Raw genomic sequence first — 18,615 nt, 5'->3', positions numbered from 1 at the left:
GTGAGACAGGCATCCATGTGCTTCCCGTAGTGTTTAAACACCTTCTGTCCAGCAGCACTGAAGAGCTGCTATGCTATGCTGAAGTAGTGCTTTAGTTCCTCACTGCTATGCTGGAGGACTGTGAAGGGCTCCTCCCGAGTCCTCTGTAAAAGTGTACCAAGTCTGATGGTATGCATTCCTAAGATGTTCCCCACAGCACTGCTTTTGAACACAGCTACTAAGCTGCATTTCTTTTGTACATTAACTTCAAGTTTCCTTTAAAGGGTGCATGGAGGAGAGAGGCACTGTTACAAAGCAGGTAACTGATTAGAGACTGCCTTCATCTTCTTGGCACATGACCAACGGCATCGGTTACTCTAAAGCTGGGCTTCCAAAATTAGTTTTGTCATCAATTACAATCTCAGTCACTTCTGATCAACTAAGAACATATATAAGAAATGGGTTGGATTTGAACACTCAATTCTATGCTCAATACTATGGTCACTTACTACATTCCAAAATATTAAGAAAAAAATGTAAACATTTACTCATTGATCATATAGTTCAGTATTAAAATCTAAGAAGTATATCATAAGGATTCTACTCCTTTTCCACATTGAATATATCATATTTGTGGAGTTTAAGGTTTGTATGCTATCTTGAATATAGTAAAATGCTGTAAACATATTTGTCCATTCAATATATATTTTTGGTGTTTCAAGCATATCTGATTATTCAATCAGCATGTGTTTTGAGCTCTGGCTCTGCCTGCACACTGACAAGCTCCAGGTAATCACATTCATTTGTAGTCGCTGTAAAGGAACAGTTATTAATGTATTTATACGTAAGTGAAGACGAGCCAAGGACGTGGGCTGCTGCCAGCCGCAGTGGCATGAGTTCTTCCTATACGGTTGGTTTTATTTTTCTTTTTAGACGAGGTCTCACTGTGTAGCTCTGTCTGGACTGCAACTCATTATGTAAAGCAGGCACCTCTGCTACCCAAGATGCTCCTGCCTCTCTGGGCCTGACTGCTTGGATCAAAGGTGCATGTCTGATGATCTTCTCCTCTAAACTTTTAAAGGTGGTTTTAGGTGAAAGTGGGAACAAATTTCCAGTAACAGGATCCAGGCTGTGGGCCTCTAGTCAGGTTGTCCGGGCTGTTTTAAATCAACAGGATTGATCACAGAGCATGGAAAAATGTAGAGAAGCGTAAGAAGAGTCTAGAATCATTCTCCAAAAGGAGAGAAAAGGGCTCTTTGGAGAGTCAGTTGTGTAGGATGGTGTTTTGCTGGGGCAAACACGTGAAGGAGTGTTTTCCTGAAGTGGGCACAGGTGAAAGGCTAAAGGCAGACCTGTGAAGGAACATTTTCTGAAGTGAACATAAAGCAAAAGGATGTTCTGTTAGAGCAAGCACATGAAAGGACACGTGATGAAAGATTCCTTGCTAACCACACGCATGTATTGGTCTGCCTTACACTGTGGAGTTGAGCTCCATTTGTCAGGATGCCATAGAAAGAAACTACACCAAAAGTCTTCTGGTGGTACGCTGTGGCTTCTTGCTGCTTCCAAGGCAGAGTGCTATCAGCTGAGAGAGATACATGCGCTGAGGCAAGCCCAGTGGGGGACACGTGATGTTTGAAGGGAATATAAAAAGGGCTTGAAGGGCAGGAGCGAGGGCTGAGGGAGGTTTGCTTGTGCAGCCAGCTGTGCGATGCTTGCTTGTTGACCTCTTGCTGATCTTCACTTTGCTGAGAGAGGACAGCCCAGAACTTCTCCTGGTGTTCCTGTTGGCCCTGGTCCCTCCTGCTGACTTGTGCCAAGGTTGAGGCTTGGCTGTCTCTGCTAGGTCATGCCACTGATTCGTGCCACGTCGTGCTGCGGATTCATGACTATCCTGACTTGACTGAACTGGACTGCTGATGTATCCATGAAGTGTTTGCCAGTAGCTCGAGCGGCCGTTGCTGACCTGTGAACTGAACTGCTGATATCCGGACAACACAGACAGGAGTTGCTCCAAAGACCATTTCTAAAAATGCCCATTTGCTCCCACCTTTGGTGGGCTAAAAGGGAGGTTAAAGTGTTTACGAACCATCATTAAAAGTAGGAAGTGAAAAAAATTAAAGTTACAATCAACCTAATTTAAAAGTATACTGTTGTATAAGAAGGAGTCTAGCACAGGCTCCCAGTGGTACAGGAAGGGAGGAAGCAAACCCCACCTCATACTGTTGTATAAGAAGGAGTCTAGCACAGGCTCCCAGTGGTACAGGAAGGGAGGAAGCAAACCCCACCTGTCTTCCATTAGCTACAGCTCACACTAACCACATTTCCATTGTTGTCAGGCCCCAAAGTCAGCTGCATTTGACCTTGTGAAATATTTATTACCATAATAGAACCTCAAGCAAAAATAGGACACATTTTTGAAAATAAAAGGCATAACGGTCAACTTTCCCTAAGTGTCACAGACAGGAAGTCTGTCCTGTTACACCTCAAGAGTCAGAATGCGGGTCTCTGATAAATTCCCAGTTACTGGAGACTGCACTGCCCAATGACAAAACACCTCTAAAAGACAGGCTTCTGGTTACTTAGCGAAGTCAGCCTTTTACTTTTTATGAATCTGTAAAGCTAAGCACATCAGTCTGAGTTCAGTAACGATGCCTCCTGCAGCCTTCCATGCACTGTCTTCACTGTTCAGCAGCATGGGCTGCCATGCATCAGCACACGGTCTGTCAGGGGCAGCTTCTGCTCCAAATCTGCGGCTCTGCTCAGTCAGGAAAGTTCGATGGTGTACACATTCCAGAACACTACTCATCAGATGCTACAAAGCTGAGAAATGCAGACTTGAAATCCAACTAAGTTTAAAGCCAACAAAACAGGAACAGCTGAGATGGCTCAGTGGGTAAGGACATCCGCTGCTTATAACAACTGACTTTGATCCTTGGAGTCTATGGAAAGGTGGGAGAGGAAAACTGACTCCCTTGTTCAAACATGTACACACACACACACACACACACACACACACACACACACACACACACACACACACACACACACACACACACACAGAGCATGTGCACTAAAAACTTTTAAGTTAAAAAAACAGAGGCAGTACACAGTAAGGTCTTCACATAGGAACTGAGCTACAAGACAGTGACAGAATTCCAGACCCCCACGGATGTAAAGCCAACAGCACCCTGGGCTCCTGACAGAGTGGACTCAACAGCCTCTTCTCAGGAGAAAGAGAGCTGCACTGAGTCAGAAGTCTGGAAGTAAAGCATGCTGCCTGTCAGTCCAGCGGAGCCCAGCATTTTATACTTTCACTGTGCACCCTTCAGCCAGTTACTTAAAAGCAGAAGCAGAAAAACACTGATTCTGGACTGTGAACAGAAATGTGTGAAGCAAAGGCAGATTTCATCTGAGGCTGGCCACTGAGTCACTAAAGGAGGTGAAACTAGCCATGCTGCATCACAGGAGAGAGGGAAGTGGGCTGACGGTGAGGGAGCTGGGGCACGTCTGTGTTACCTCTGCGTCATATCTGACTGCAGCAGAGAACAATGAGAAAGCATTCTCCACAGTGATTCCTCGCTTGATGATGTGCTGACAGAGCCTCTTCAGTCTGTTCTCACAGTACGATGTTGCCAAGTCCAAAAGGCCTACAAGGCAGAAAAAGGACACCTGAGATTTACTCTGTACAATTGCTTCCATAGTAAAAGTAAAAAGGAGACTCACTTCTTTATATTGTTTCTAAAAGGTTAAATGCATTAGAAACTCATCCTTGTCTTAGACCGCTTTCCCATCCTGCAAGATGGCAGGTGAAAAGGCGGAGAAGCCTGATAAAAAGGAGAAGAAACCTGCACCTAAGAAGGCTGGCGGTGATGCTGCTGCCCCCTGGGCCCGGCCCTCTGGTGCGGTCAAAAAGGGTAACCTTAAGGTTAAAAAGCTGAGGAAGGGGAAGCCCCATTGCAGCCGGAACCCTGTCCTGGTGAGAGGAATTGGCAGGCATTCCCAATCTGCTATGTATTCCAGAAAGGCCTTGTACAAAAGGAAATACTCGGCTGCCAAGACGAAGGTTGAGAAGAAGAAAGAAAAGGTCCTTGCTACCGTCACAAAAACAGTTGGTGGGGACAAGAATTGTGGCACCCGGGTGGTGAAGCTTCGAAGAAAAGTGCCTAGGTATTATCCTACTGAGATGTGCCTTGAAGCTGCTGAGTCACGGCACAAAGCCCTTCAGTCAGCACGAGAGAAGGCTGCACTCCCACATCACTCCCGAGACTGTCCTGATCATCCTCACTGGGTGCCACAGGGGCAAGAGAGTGGTTTCCTGAAGCAGCTGGGCAGTGGCTTGCTACTTGTGACTGGACCTCTTGCCCTCAACAGAGTTCCTCTGCACAGAACACACCAGAAGTTTGTCATTGCCACCTCTACAAAAGTTGATATCAGCAAGGTTAAAATCCCCAAACACCTTACTTCAAGAAGAAGCCACTTCGAAAGCCCAGCCATCAGGAGGGCGAGATCTTTGACACGGAGAAGGAGAAATATGAAATTACAGAGCAGCAAAAGGCTGATCAGAAAGCTGTGGACTCGCGGATTTTGCCAAAGATCAAAGCTGTCCCTCAGCAACAGGGCTACCTGCAGTCTCAGTTCTCCCTGATGAACGGCATGTACCCTCACAAATTGGTGTTCTAATTGTTAACAACCTAATTAAACAGCTTCATAAGGTTAAAAAAAAAAAAAGGAAAGTCATCCTTTCACATTAAAAACATTAAAATAAGTTTATAGTTGCAAACTATGTCCAATTTTAAACTATAGTAGCATTTTAGAGATGCTCACTTAAATACTACTTTTAAGCATATAAAAGTCAATCCACCTGTAAATGACTGTATGCTACAGCTCTTAGAACAGGAGACAGCCATGGCCACATGGCCTGGCCCATCCCGGTGCAGTACCTATAGCGTCCTCAGGTGGCAGGTCCACTGTGTCTGTGTAGAGGTACTGGAGAAAGGCACGGTACACAGGGTAAGAGAACTGGTCTATCTCTATCACTTCCTTCATGTCCTCATTCCAATAGGACTGAAACATGGACCGGAAGTGCTCGCACCTGCAACGAAAGCAAAGGCTTGCCTAAGGAAAAGGCTGAGACCGAAGAAACAGCTATGAGAGGCACCCTTTACCTTCTGTGCTGGAATAAGCTGGGCTCATTCACTGTTGGTGCCAAAAGTATTTGCTATGCAAGGACTTTCATCTTGGTATCACCATTTAACAGGATCAATTAGCCAGAGAGCCCATGTCCCTCATATTGTACTTCAACAGCACAATCTCCATTAGGCCCCAGTAAGCAAGTGTTTGGACCTTTTTTTTTTTGGTGTTATGTATATACAAACGCATTTTAAACAACACTGTGAGGGCTGGCGATGTAGCTTAGTGGTAGAGTGAGATATGGTACAGAAATATATAATATTCCTAAACAAATCGGTTCAGGGAGAGTTACTTAGGGAAGTTAAAAAATGTTTCTAAGCAAGGCATGATGGAGTAATGGGTTAGAAGAGCTATAGAAGAAACACACACACACACACACACACACACACACACACACACACACACACACACACACACACACACAGAGTTGACCAGAGTCATAGGCAAAAACATGTCTAATCATCTTTTCATCTACTTCTGTGGCTCATACAGTTTTAGTCTAAGTACTTAACAACAGATAGGTTTGCAAGTGCTTTAAAATTTATTATTCTGCTGCTTCCACCCAAAAAATGCTGGGAACAGCGGCTTCCTGCAGTGTAAGCTCCAGCCCAGGGCCTCTCATAAGGAGGCAAGCACTCTGCAAACTGAGCTGTATGTCCACCACCAAAGGGTTAAATGGAATCTCCATAAAGACACAACTCTGTAGTGGTCATTGGAGGAAAGAACCGTTCAGTCAGTACTTATGAGTGCTCAGCCCCCATTCATCCTGCCACTTATTCTATTTAAACTTTTCTTTAGTTGGCAATTTACATTCCTGATTGTAAAAGTTTTCTGTAAGGGAAAAACTAATCTTGAACAGAAGAAGAGGATATAAATTGACATTTACTCACAAATTTAGCGTGCAAATAAAGTGTCTACAGAAGCTATTTTTAACTTATTAATTCATTTATTTTTACGGTTGGGGAACCAAGCCCAGGGCATTGGCCATGCTAGACAGGTGCTGTACTACTGAGCTAAACCCCAGCCATCTGTAATTTGGAAAAGGACAGAAGAACTAGGGACGCTTTCCAAGTGTGCACAAGTGCTGGCTACAGTCTCTGACTGCAAAACCAAAACAGCAGAACCCTCCGCCACCAAAGAATCCCCACATAAATACTCATACTCCCCCATGTCCTAAAAGTTGCATGAACACAAGTCAGAATACTCTTGGGGAACAAGTAGCAACTATCTGCCAAAAATACTAAGTTGCCATACTTCTTTGTGCCGCCACAGCCAGTTCTTTGTGTCTGTGCTGTGAGGTAATAAACAAGGGGAAACAGTTACTACTGAGAGCTCTAAGTCATGCAAAAGTACCTGATCTTCAAAACAGCTTTATGGACGTGAATATATTTCCCATCAATTCGAAACTTCAGATCTGCAGTTTCTGGACTATCAAATTCTTTCTTCAGTGATTCTGCAACTGTTAAAAAGTCTTCATGCTCTGAAGGCAACAGAGACACTGTTAACACACACAGCTCAAAAGACAGAGTCAGGCATGAAAGGCTTCCAAAAGATAATTATGGTATCCAATTCCACTCTGGTCAATAAAGCTCATGACTCAGTTGACAAATCTATTTCACAGTATAAAAGTAATTCATCAATAAACTACCAACAAAACGAGTATGGGGAAAGTCAAATTCCTGTGTAATTAAATATGAAAATATGCACAAAAAATAAATCTCACAGGCACTTATGGGGATACAGTTGATCTCTCAAGAGCTGAATAGTTTTCCTCCTCGGACTCACTGCTTACCAATTTTCTGTGGCTCTGACTTGGGTAGTTAGTTGGCCTGTGCAAACCAAGGAGGAGAACCAAAACCACTGTACCATGCCACAGCTCTTCAGCAGAGACGCTGTTAGCCATTCCAAATCTAAACATTGCATTTAGCTCTGAAAATTAATGGTAAAGCAGTAATACATCCACGCTATCTTTCCCTGTAAAGACCCAAGGATTTACAGGAAACTCAATGTTAGCTGCCGTGATGAGTCTTCCTAAGGAGCATGGTGTTACTGTGAACACAGTCAAGGATCCAGAACAAATCCATCCGATACTTTATATGTATGAAGGAACAAAAATAACAAATGACACTGAGAAAGATCTACCCAGAGGCCGGGTACTGAGCCAAAGCAGACAAGTGTCCACTGTCCTGGGCTGAGAACAGTGGGTGAGCCGGGAGGGCTGCTGCCTTTGAAAACAGTTAGGCTTTATATGAGAGACCAGTCTCCCTTGACCCCAGAGGCAAAAGCACTCCAGAGGAAAGGGCGGGAGTGACTAAGGTGAGAGTGTCCAGGGCATGAATGATGGCTAACCACTCGCCCAAAACAAAGGTTTTCATAGGTGCCTCAGCATCTCCTTACAGAATGGAAATAACCCTCCCCCCCTTGGTCTATGATGGCCAGTACAATCCTGACTTTTAGGAAAGCAGCGATGTAGGAGATAGTGTTCTGGAAAAGATCTCCACACTGTGACATACAAAGACCTGGAGAAGCCTGTCACACTTTGGCCAGCTGGAAGAACAAATGGATGTATCAGGCTGTGTACACTAAACGTAAGTGTGATTATAACCAAACGATCCTACTCACTGAACCAATTTTCTTCTTTTCTTTTTGCTTTGGTCATTGTATTTATTGCAAATATACATTGTGTAACACTAACCGAGATGGTAAAATACATTTTAAAAAATGTTCTTTGTTTCTCCTTAAGTTAAACAGCAGCCTAAATTCTTCTTTTTTTTTTTTTTTCATAAAAAGGGGATGCGGATGAGGCATGGCTGCTTGCTGAGTGGTTGGTTGCCTTTTGCAAACATTTGGAGCTTAATATGGCACAACGTGGGTGCAAAGAATTGTGAATGGACTAAATGCTACTTGACTGTATGGGTTAATTTTGTTATTAAATATGAATTCAACTGAAATAGAAGTACTTAGGGAAGAAAAAAATAAGACCGTAGAAGTGTTTGATGACCTATGAATAAATGTGCTTACTATTCAGGAAAAGCATTAAAAGTAGCACACAGAAAACTCAAACAACTCACAATAACCAAGTGCGCAGGGAATGGGGTTTGGTGACCCTGGGTGGAAGCAGGCTTAAGCGGCTTACCTACAGACAGGAGGCGCCATGAGACAGCTGGGGTGCCAAAACAGGCAAATACATCATCGGTGCAGGAGAAGTGGGTTAGGTGCGGGAGGATTACAGACTGGCCCCGGCACTGGCCCCACATGTACACATGCCCGCCCTGCGTCTTGGCAGCAGATGTGTGGGTGGAGTGACAAGCTGCAATCTCTATAACCCTGAAGAATTAAGAAAAATGTATGTAACCCCCTTACACATTAGTCTCCAGCACACTCATAGAGTAATTTAGAAGTAAATGCTTGAACAGCTAGCTCACAATCAGCCCAAGATCAGTGATATCAGCAATAAATCCTGCTTACAAAACCAAAGGTCAGGAAACACCCCTGACCCCCAATCCCCCCACCCCATACACACAGACACACAAAAAAGAAACAGGTTTTTTAAAGGTTTTGGTTTGTTTTTTTGTTCTATTTTTTTTTTAAGTTTAATGTATATGTATGAGGTTTTTGCCTGAGTGAATATGTGTGTGCCGTGTGTGTGTGTGTGTGTGTGTGTGTGTGTGCGCGCGCGCACGCGCTGTGGTGGGGGGGGTGAGGGTAAAGTACACTTTTGTGTCAAGGCCAGAAGATAACCTCAGGTGTAATTCCAGATACCATAAAGCTTTTTATTGAGAGAGAGAGTCTCTAACTGGCCTGTAGCTCACCAAAGAGGCTAGGCTGGCCAGTCTCTGACATCCCCATCTCCACCTTCCCAGTGCTGAGATTACAAGTACACATCAACACATCTGGCTTTTTACATATGGGTTCTGGGGATCAAAGCCCTTTCTTTATCCAACCATCCCTCTCCTCTCCACCACAGTCCCTTGTAGATATTATCTTCAATATGGCATTTCCTCACAGATACATTTTCCCCCTCATCCCCATCCAGAGTTCAGCATCTTCATTAAGATGAATACCACTGGGCTGGGGCTCACAGACCCCGAAGATTCCAAACCGAAGCTAGACCTGCTTCAGTTTTCTCAGTGCTCCTAAGGCAGAGTCCCAGACAAACTGTACATAAAAACTCACAATCTGATGAACACACATTAAGTGTCTATCCCAACAGCAGACATTAAACAAAAAATCAGTATTTAAACAGATAACGTCCTTTAAAAAGCAATTTTAATTATTTAAAAGTGAATTTAGTTGACAAAGTTAGCGCTACCCTCTCAATTTCAGTATGACTGCAGACCCTAGATAACCTCCCTTTGCAATGGACAACTCCATGACTTTCAGAACGAAGAAGCTTTAGGTTCTACCAATCACAGGTGGGTGCCTCAGAAGACAGGGCAAGAGTATACATGTTCATTGGCTCACAAACCATTGTGATCAAAATGAGAATGTTAATAAACAAGAATCACAAGACAAATACCACAGCTCTGCTACAGACCCAAGGCTATATCCGATGTCTCCAAGGCATGGCATGGTCACTTTACCTTTCTTTTTCCACCATGATCTGTGTGGGGCTCAGCAGGTTATTTTTGCTTCCAGTTCCCAGCTGCCCATATGTGTTAGCTCCCCAGGCATAGAGCAGTCCCTCATCTGTGAGTGCTAGTGTATGTGCATAACCGCAGACGATCTGAAAGGAAACACAAATGGTTACCATACTAGGGAGACAGGCAGGGAAGGGCCACCAACTGTTAGCTCAGTCAGTCTCTGCAGAGGGCCAGTCAGCTGCACATGTACACCAGAGAACCCCAACCTCTGATCCCTGGACGTCTTCATGAGCTTCTTTACTCTGTGGAGAAGACCATGTCCAACACATGGGCTTCCCTTTTCTCATGGAAAAATCAGAAGGCTAAAACTTTAAATGTAAAAGCTGAGGGCCTAAAGAGTTGCCAGAAATGAATGACAGAAGAATTAACCTTCAGTACATCTGCCGTAGTTCCGGAGCCAGAAGAGGAGTGGGCTGGAGCAAGAGTGATCTTCAGGAGTAGGACTGCTCCCTCCCTGCCCTGGGCCTGCATGTCCTGGTACACATGTCCTTATCCATCCATTTTTGCCACCCTTGAGGTGGTCACAGTCTGGTTGCCAGATTACAGGTTAATCTTCCTATCTCCTCATAAGGTCATATACAGCAAGCACCTAGAATTCCTCTTCATGCAAATAAGGAACTCCCAATACCTTGGCCCTGGCCAATAATGTATACGTACCCTGAAAGCCTCTACCCACTCCTCAGAGGTTTAAATAACCTTTGTTCCCCTCAATTAAATGAGCTGTCTCCCTAGAACTGGCTGCTCCTCGAGCCTCATAGCTGCAGGCTAAGCTTCCAGCTGGAGTGCAATGAGCAAGGATATCCAGAGGCTAGAAGTAGGCAAGGGGCAGCACCATCAAAGCAGGAAAGGTGCGTGGGGCTGCCTGGCAAGAGAATGCAATGTGTACCTGGTTCACACACACGCCGTGCAGGGCTGCCACCCTCACTGGGGTCAACTGGTTGCCGTTGTTTCCCAGGCCCAGCTGTCCATTGCCATTGTAGCCCCAGCCATACACCTGAGAGGAGAGAGGAGAGGACTGTATGAAGTGCCAATAGGAAGGGAAGTCCTGTCCTGAACACACCAGATCCTCCAGAACCTGTACTGTATACTATGTGATCCTACAGGTGGAAGTCAGAGGCTTTGAGGGTGATGATGACTGAACTGACCGTCTGTTCCTATCTCTCGGCTTCACGGATGAGGAAGTTGAGGGCCAATGATGATCAGAAGCACCTACCACACACCCTACATAGTAAAGGCACTGAGGAGGAGCCTTTAGTCAAAGCTTAACAGAGGCAAAGAACATGTGCCCTCTGTGCCCTCTTGGTGAGAGGGTGGTAGAAGCCGTGGACGGCAGAGGTCACTGCGGCACTTTAGGAACAGTGAGAACAGCATTTCGTTCTAAGAGCAACTGTTAGGAAAGGCATTTAGAAACGGAGCACCAAGCAGAGTTAGATGATGGCATTCCAGGCAGAAGGCACATAGAACATCATAGGAGAAACTGAAGATAAGTAGGTAGAAACATGGTAGGAGAAAAGAAGTCAGATAATAAACTGATTTAAAAAAAAAAAAAGCCAGGTATTATGTGAATGCCTGTAATCCCAGCTCTAAGATGCTAAGGCAAGGAGACTAACTGCCACAAATTCGAGGCCAGCCTGGGCTACATGTCAAGTACAAGACCAGCAAGTGCTACACATCAAGACACTGTCTAAAACACAAAGGGACAAACAAGCAAACACAAAAGAAAGCGGAATACATCTAAGAATTTTTACCACAATATTTAAAAATAGAGATTAAATTTTCATTTTTAAAAGACCACAGAGAGAAGGGTAAATGAGTGTCAGACAGAAAAACTATTTAGTAGTAATTTCACATCCCATCAGAAAATAAGTGAGCGCTCATAGGCTCAGAGCTAAGGAGTGACAAGTAACCAAGAGAGTGAGTGGGAAAGAAAGGGGTTGTACAGGGAATCACAGAACTGGATGGTCTCTTGGTGTTTTGAGTGGTACCTGCCTATAATTCCATCTGTAGTAGATCTGACAGGCTCTTCTGTACTCCCACGGGCATAATTGATCTTGTGCACACACACATGGGGACACACATAAACACACACACACACACACACACACACACACACACACAATTTAAAAAATAAAAATAAATCTTAAAAAAGTAGAAGCATGAAGAACACTGGAACAGAGGACATTAGATGACTGAAGTATTCAGGGATGGTAACAGGATTGAATAAAGAAAAAAAAAGTCAACTTGGGTTGACTCTGTTAATAATTTCCATGCACCAAGGAAAGCATAAGTGTTAAGTGGTCCATTTAAGCTGCACCAGTAATTTCAAAGAGATAAGCATCAGCTCAAAAGCGGCCATGGTACAGGGCAGCAGGGAAGAGTCTTATAAAAGTAGCCAGCAATGATCAACACCGTGATGCTTCTTCTAGTAGAACGTTAGACACACTGTGGGGTTTTATGAAGTCATTAGCTAACTTAAAAAATGAACAGATGACACCATTTAATCCAAATACCTGAGTATTGGCCTACATGATCTAATGTTTACCCCACCCTCTGCCCTTATGTGACTATGGAGATCTTGTAAAAACTGAACTTAAGACACATTAGAATGTTTACTTGAAGTCTTCCGATTTGCAGTCATTCTGAGGACTGAACACCTGCTAGCTAGTCCTCAGTTAGGGTCAGTTAACCAAGACAAGCTCTCCTCTCCATGCTGGACCTTTGAAATGGAGGCGGGAGTGGGTAGGTGGGGGGGAGAAGGGAAGTGAAGAGCACGAACCTCACCACTGTCCAGAACAGCCATGGATGAGGTCTGACCACAGGCAATGTTGACCACTTTCTTGGTATGTAAACAGTTGGTAACTTTCCGAGGAGTTGGCTGATTTGCTGTAGATCCTGATCCCACCTGACCACAGTTGTTATAGCCCCAAGCAAATAACTACAAGAGAAGGGTGAACCAGTTGTCAAGCCTTTGGCATGGTTTGGACTGCTTTATGTGCACTTACCTACTTATCTTCACGGTAATTCCATACAGTGGCCTTGGGGTAAGCACTCTTATCCCCTGGGATGGGCCCTGCCTGAATTACTTCACACTGTGTAAAATGGTCTTTCAGACTGTACCTTGCCCTGGGAGGGTCCATTTTATAAGCAGCTTTTTACTTGACTATGGAGGGAGACCCTGCACTTAGTGGTCAAATAAACAGTACCATTTGTCTGGCACCACCCACAAGACAATATTTAGGGACAATAGCAGGAGGATGATAAATAAGGACGCTGCTATGTAAATTTATCAATATATAAACTGGGGGCTGTAGGAATCACCAGCACAGTAAAATCACATCAGAACATCCAAGCATGAGACTAAGAAAAAGGTGCAACACTTGCACCTGGACCCCATAAAGCGGACAGCTGACTGTGCAGTGGTGAGACTCCCCCAAAGAATTTCATCTGACCAGTATGTGCGGGAAGCAGAGAATCCTTAACTGTCCTAGGGACTTCAGCTCAGCATGGACACCCTGCTGGCCAACTGCTATGCATCTGTCTAGATTGGCTACTTATCCATGTGCCCATTCGTTCCCCTGGGTCCAATCCGACCTCTCGCCCCAAGAGCCTCTACTTCACCTTGCTTCTGAAGCTCAATTTTGATTCCACACTTTGACTCTAGCAGCAGCATCCGTTATCACCTCTCCCAGAGAGCTCCAGTCTGGCTTCATCATTTTGTTCCCACAGAGGCTCTCTTTGACCTTTACCAGCTTTACCAGCTTTTACTTCTCAGGTCTCTTTGAAACTCCTGTAGCTCTACTGTGATCCCTTTAGCCCCTGAATGAATATTATAATATTTATGTTTCATACAGAGAGGAGGAAGGAGGCGGACACAATGTAACGTGTGTATAAGAGTTATGTTAAGTAATTAAGATTGGAATTAAAAAAATAACTGGAATAAAAAATTTGTGATGGCCTTCAGCCAGAGTACCAAGGAAAGCTAGGCTACTGCAGAAGTGCTACCAAAGCTGACATTTGTGAAGACACAAACATGCTAGTACATTTATAACAACCATTGAGCTTATAATTGTTTGTTGTAATTTCTCACCATGACATACTAATAGTTTTAAGTGCTGAGGTCACGGCTGTTCCTGCAGAAATACCATTGATTATGGTTTCTATGCCACAGCAGCTATCAACTGCCAATGGCTCTCCCTATCCACTGTGGAAATTTGGGCTGGCGTGGTCGTATGAGGGTAACCACAGCAGTTGTGCGTTTCTGAGCGATGGCCATGCTACGTCTAGAAAACAGTACTGTACAGCGCTCTGCCACAGCCTCCAGCCATACTTCCTTCCCATTCTCTTTTCATGACACCCCCTGAGCTGATGTCCAGTGAATGGCCCCACAGGCATGCAATCCAGGCAGTACTAACTGTACCTGGATGGCTTATCGAGGAGTGGGGTGAAGTCAGGAGGAAATGTGTCGAGAAGGATGTATAGGGACCTGGAGGAGGACATGGAGAACAGGGAGGCTTAATGGCAGAATTTCTAAGACCCCCTCCTCTACCCCACACCTTTGCTGTAACAAGCAGTACTCACACAACCCCAGTATGGCTTCTAGATTCTACACTGGCTTCTTCCTTCCCTGTAACACATTCTACGTTCACATGCCTGATGCTATCCAGACAACAACAGTAAAACCTACTGTTTACATATTCAAAGAAAAGGTGCTATGACTATGAAAACCTAGATGAAATATGTGTTTTACAGATTCAAGAAAAATAACCTATACTTCGCCAAGGGACACTCAGAAATATCTAGTTTAATAATGCACCATTATCCAAAGTAAAATAGGTTAACAATTCAAACAAAACAAGTATCTAGGCTTCAGAAATGTGCAAAATTCATCTAATTTCAATAATCATTGAAATCCTCTGGTGCTTCTGAAATATTCCAAGTTCCTTTAAAATGCCACTGGATTTAATTGTAAATGGGGACCATGGTTCCTCTGAACAAGCAACAGGTAAGGCCTGTGTGTTCTGCCCGCCTCTGGTACATTCTAACTGCAAAGCACTGCCCAGCATCAGTTTTGTAGTCTTTCCCCACGTGGCAGAACTAACTAATACCTTGGGAGAACTTTAAACAAGGCACAGTGTGACTGACCTAGTTTATGCTTAGGAAATCACAGAGGACCAGTCAGGGAAGTAAGACTGGACAGGTGCATCTCAAAGTTACTTCACAAAGACCAATGGCACTGGACCAACAAGACACCAGGCCTGAGCAAAGGCACGAGGTGGAGAGCAGCAGTCATGTGAGATCAGAGGGAAAGTGAACAGGGTAAGTCGACAAGCACGGGACACAAGGCTGAACAAGTTACTATGACACTGGAAAGCTGCTTCCCTCTAAAATGATTATAAACAATGAAAATCAAAATACACTGTGAGAAAGGAGTCCTTAGGAGCTCATATATCATATCTGATTTGTAATAATGCCAAAGAACATGAACTTGAACACTAAGTTTTCTCATCAAAAGAGTTTTCTGAAATAAACAAGATAGCTCAGAGGTAACGGCTCTTGAGTTTCATCTCCAGACAAACTTGAAAAAGGAGAGAATTTCCACAGGTTGCCCTTTGATCTCTACATGAATACCACAGCATAACTCCCAAATAAATAAATAAATAAATAAACAAACAAATGCAATAAAAACCACTTATTTAAAAGGTTTTGTTGGCTTACTTTTTCATTTGTTGAGACAAGTTCTTCCTCTGTAGCACAGGCTGGCCTAGAAATGTCCATCGTGCTCTCAAGTCTTTGGTACTGAGACTATGGACAGTTACATACCAAGCCAGGCTAATGGTGATTCTGACTACATGACACATATATTACTGGAGAAAGGATGTATCCACATGGGTTTTATTGCTTGGCTATTTTAGCTACTACAAGGTGTAACAAGTAAAGCAGGAGATTTTTACAATAGTTGAATAGTGAGAATGCCCAATATATTCAAGATAAATGAATGGGCCTAGGGTAGAGCACTTGCCTAGCATGTGTGAGGCCATGGGTTCAATTCCTAAAACCTCCTTTAATGCACATAAACAACAACAACAACAACAACGACGTGTGTGTGTGTGTGTGTGTGTGTGTATAATGCATTCAGCCTTAAAAAAGAATACTTGGAAAAGTGCTAGGAAATGCTGTCTTCTGGACAAGACACGGCGGTGCACTAAAGAACTTGTTGCAATTATGGTTATCTGCACGGGATAACAAGATCAATCAATGGTCCAGCAGCACAACTCAGTGCGTTACCCCCTCAAACCCCAAAAGTGACACAAAGATAGGAGGATGCTGAAGGGGCCCAGAAAAGTGGTGGAATAAGGCTGAGAGGATCAACATACATTGTACATATGTTTAAAATTGTCACACACCATAGAAATGAACCTTGAGGACACTATGCTAAGTGAGAATGGTCACTGACTGACAGATATTATTTGATTCTATGTACGGGCAGTACCTGAAGTAGTCAGATACAGTGTCAAGGAGAAGGAACATTTCACAATTTGGAGCCTCAGCTTTTTAGGATGAAGAGATCTGTGAACGGATGGACCGAACAGTGTGACTGTGCTTAATGCTACTGAGCTGTGCACTCAACATTGTTACGACAATAACCTCTGTATCATGTGCTTTATGACAGTTTAAGAGAAATCAAGGTGCACACTTACCTCTCCATCAGCTGCTAAAGCCATGGAATGATGTGAACCACAAGCTACCTCAACCACTTGTTTGACCAAGAGATTAGTGCAGACTTGAATAGGGGCAATGCCTTGGTTGGTGGTCCCGTTTCCCAGCTGGCTGTATCCATTATGGCCCCAGGCATAGACGACTCCATCTAAACACACAAGCACATGAAGCACTAGCTCCAATAAGAACTGGTAAACCCATGCAACTCCCACTGTGTCAGCATTTGTGCCCTCCTCTCTATAAGATGACCACTAGTAGGGAGTCAGGGAGCTAAGAGTTAGAGAAAGAACAGGGAAGGCAGAAACAACCTCACATGATAGGTCTTGGCACTCATACCCAAGAGCAACACTGTGGCCAAAGTCAATGTTTACTATAAAAATAGGCTCTCTAGATTGAACTCTTGCAGTAGGACAGGAGGATATAGAGTTCAAGGTCACCATTGGCCACAGAATTCATTTGAGGCTAGCCTTAGTTACATGGGACAAAAACTTTGGGAAACAGACAGATGGTGTAAGTAACAAAGCAAATCGGAAAAGGCATCAACCAACATGTGCAAAGGTGGACATGGGCAGGGAGCCAATTCCAGCCCTAGATTTCCAAGGTGCGCCATTATTTGAGAGATTCACAGCAAGAACATACTAGGGCTTTCCTGTCATCATTGCTAGTTGGGACTGGGTTGTATGGGGCTCCAAGGATTAGGTAAGGACTTGGGGTATACACACACACACACACACACACACACACACACACACACACACACACACCCTACAAGTAAATTTATTTATTATGGGGTTTTAGTAAGTTTAGTAATTTTCTAGAACATCCATAGGAATAAAAATGTCAGAAAATTATCTTTTATGTAAGAAAAATTCCAAAAAGAACAAAGCAGGAAAAAAAGGAAGGAAGGAAGAAAGTATCCATGAAAAGTTGTAAAAATCTTTTCTAGAAATGAAGGCAGGACCTACAGATTACTAGTAAGCTAAAAAGTGCCTGCTCCAGAGCAGTGGGAGAAAACAGTCTCCCACGCTAAAATTCTGAGGTGAGTCAACCCATTGAGTCTCATCAGTAAAATCATCTTAAGACAGACTCAGATTTCCTCATGTCCCTTTCTTGTAACATCTCTAGGGAATGTGTTTCACCAGGTGAGGGGCAAATCCAAGGAGGATTTCACACACACTCTCTCTCTCTCTCTCTCTCTCTCTCTCTCTCACACACACACACACACACACACACACACACACACACACACACACACACACACAGGGGAATGAGAAAGGATAACATGAAGAGACTTTTGAGGATGACAGTGAAAGAGAAGCTTTGGGCTGGCAGCTGTGCAGGCAGCTTGAGAGGGTAACCAGTCAGCTTCAGAGTTCTGGAAGAGAGATGGGGATAATCTCCAGAGATCATCTGGATGTGCTATTCCATAAAAGAGTGGACACATGTTAATAATGGATGTGTATGGACACCAGTAAGTGAAAATGCCCAAAGCAATTATCAACCTCAGGAATTGGGTGTGTGTGGGGGTGGGCATCATACAGAAAGGGGGAAACCCAGCTATAATACTTACACACTCCCCAATAAACACCAACTAAAGAGTACACAGGGAGGGACCCATGGCTCCAGCTGCATATGTAGCAGAGGATGGCATTGTCTGGCATCAATAGGAAGAGAAGAAGACCTTGGCCCTTTAAAGGCTCATTTCCCCAGTGTAGGGAAATGCCAGGGTGGTGAAGTGGGAGGGGGAGCATCCTTATAGAAGCAAGGGAAGGGAGATGGGAGCAGGGGAAACTAGGAGAGGGGAAAACATTTGAAATGTATATACATAAAATATCCAATTTCAAAAAAAGGAAAAAATGCAAACAGCAACACGGATTTAACTGAAATGGTAGTATCCTCATGTTGAAAGATAAAGGCAAGACAGAGAGAAGACAAAGAGCTAAATTCTATCTGCCACAAGGCAAAGTTAAAAGATGCTACCCCAAACTGAAAACTCAGATGTAGAAACAGAGTATGTTATTTTACAATAGGAGAGAAAACGGGCTGGTAAATGGTTCGGTGGTAAAAGCCCATGCTGTCCACT

The 18,615-nt window shown here is 43.9% G+C and overlaps 1 protein-coding gene and 1 pseudogene across 12 annotated transcripts in view; one reads left to right on the top strand and one right to left on the bottom strand.

The window, feature by feature from the left end:
* The window catches only part of Rcbtb1 (RCC1 and BTB domain containing protein 1), a 47,477-nt gene that overhangs the window by 7,459 nt on the left and 21,403 nt on the right, over positions 1–18,615 (bottom strand). For 7 of the 12 annotated variants that reach the window (XM_087586120.1, XM_087586125.1, XM_087586119.1 and 4 more), the window contains 8 exons: positions 16,514–16,680; positions 12,592–12,750; positions 10,702–10,809; positions 9,756–9,898; positions 8,309–8,499; positions 6,526–6,652; positions 4,923–5,074; positions 3,499–3,629 (listed from right to left, as the gene is read on the bottom strand). In XM_087586120.1, coding sequence (XP_087442246.1) covers positions 3,499–3,629; positions 4,923–5,074; positions 6,526–6,652; positions 8,309–8,499; positions 9,756–9,898; positions 10,702–10,809; positions 12,592–12,750; positions 16,514–16,680 — 1,178 coding nt within the window. Of the gene's footprint in view, positions 1–3; positions 2,922–3,498; positions 3,630–4,922; positions 5,075–6,525; positions 6,653–8,308; positions 8,500–9,755; positions 9,899–10,701; positions 10,810–12,591; positions 12,751–16,513; positions 16,681–18,615 lie in introns of those variants that run through there. The other 5 variants (XM_087586122.1, XM_087586121.1, XM_087586123.1 and 2 more) reach the window with 3 other exon arrangements.
* On the top strand, positions 3,782–4,662 carry Rpl6-ps5 (ribosomal protein L6, pseudogene 5; annotated as a pseudogene).

The sequence above is a fragment of the Rattus norvegicus genome, chromosome 15, assembly GCF_021556685.1.
Source record: "Rattus norvegicus strain SHRSP/BbbUtx chromosome 15, alternate assembly SHRSP_T2T, whole genome shotgun sequence".
Lineage (NCBI taxonomy): Eukaryota > Metazoa > Chordata > Mammalia > Rodentia > Muridae > Rattus > Rattus norvegicus.
Note: the sequence above shows the minus strand (reverse complement) of the source record. Positions and strands in the feature narration are given on the sequence as shown.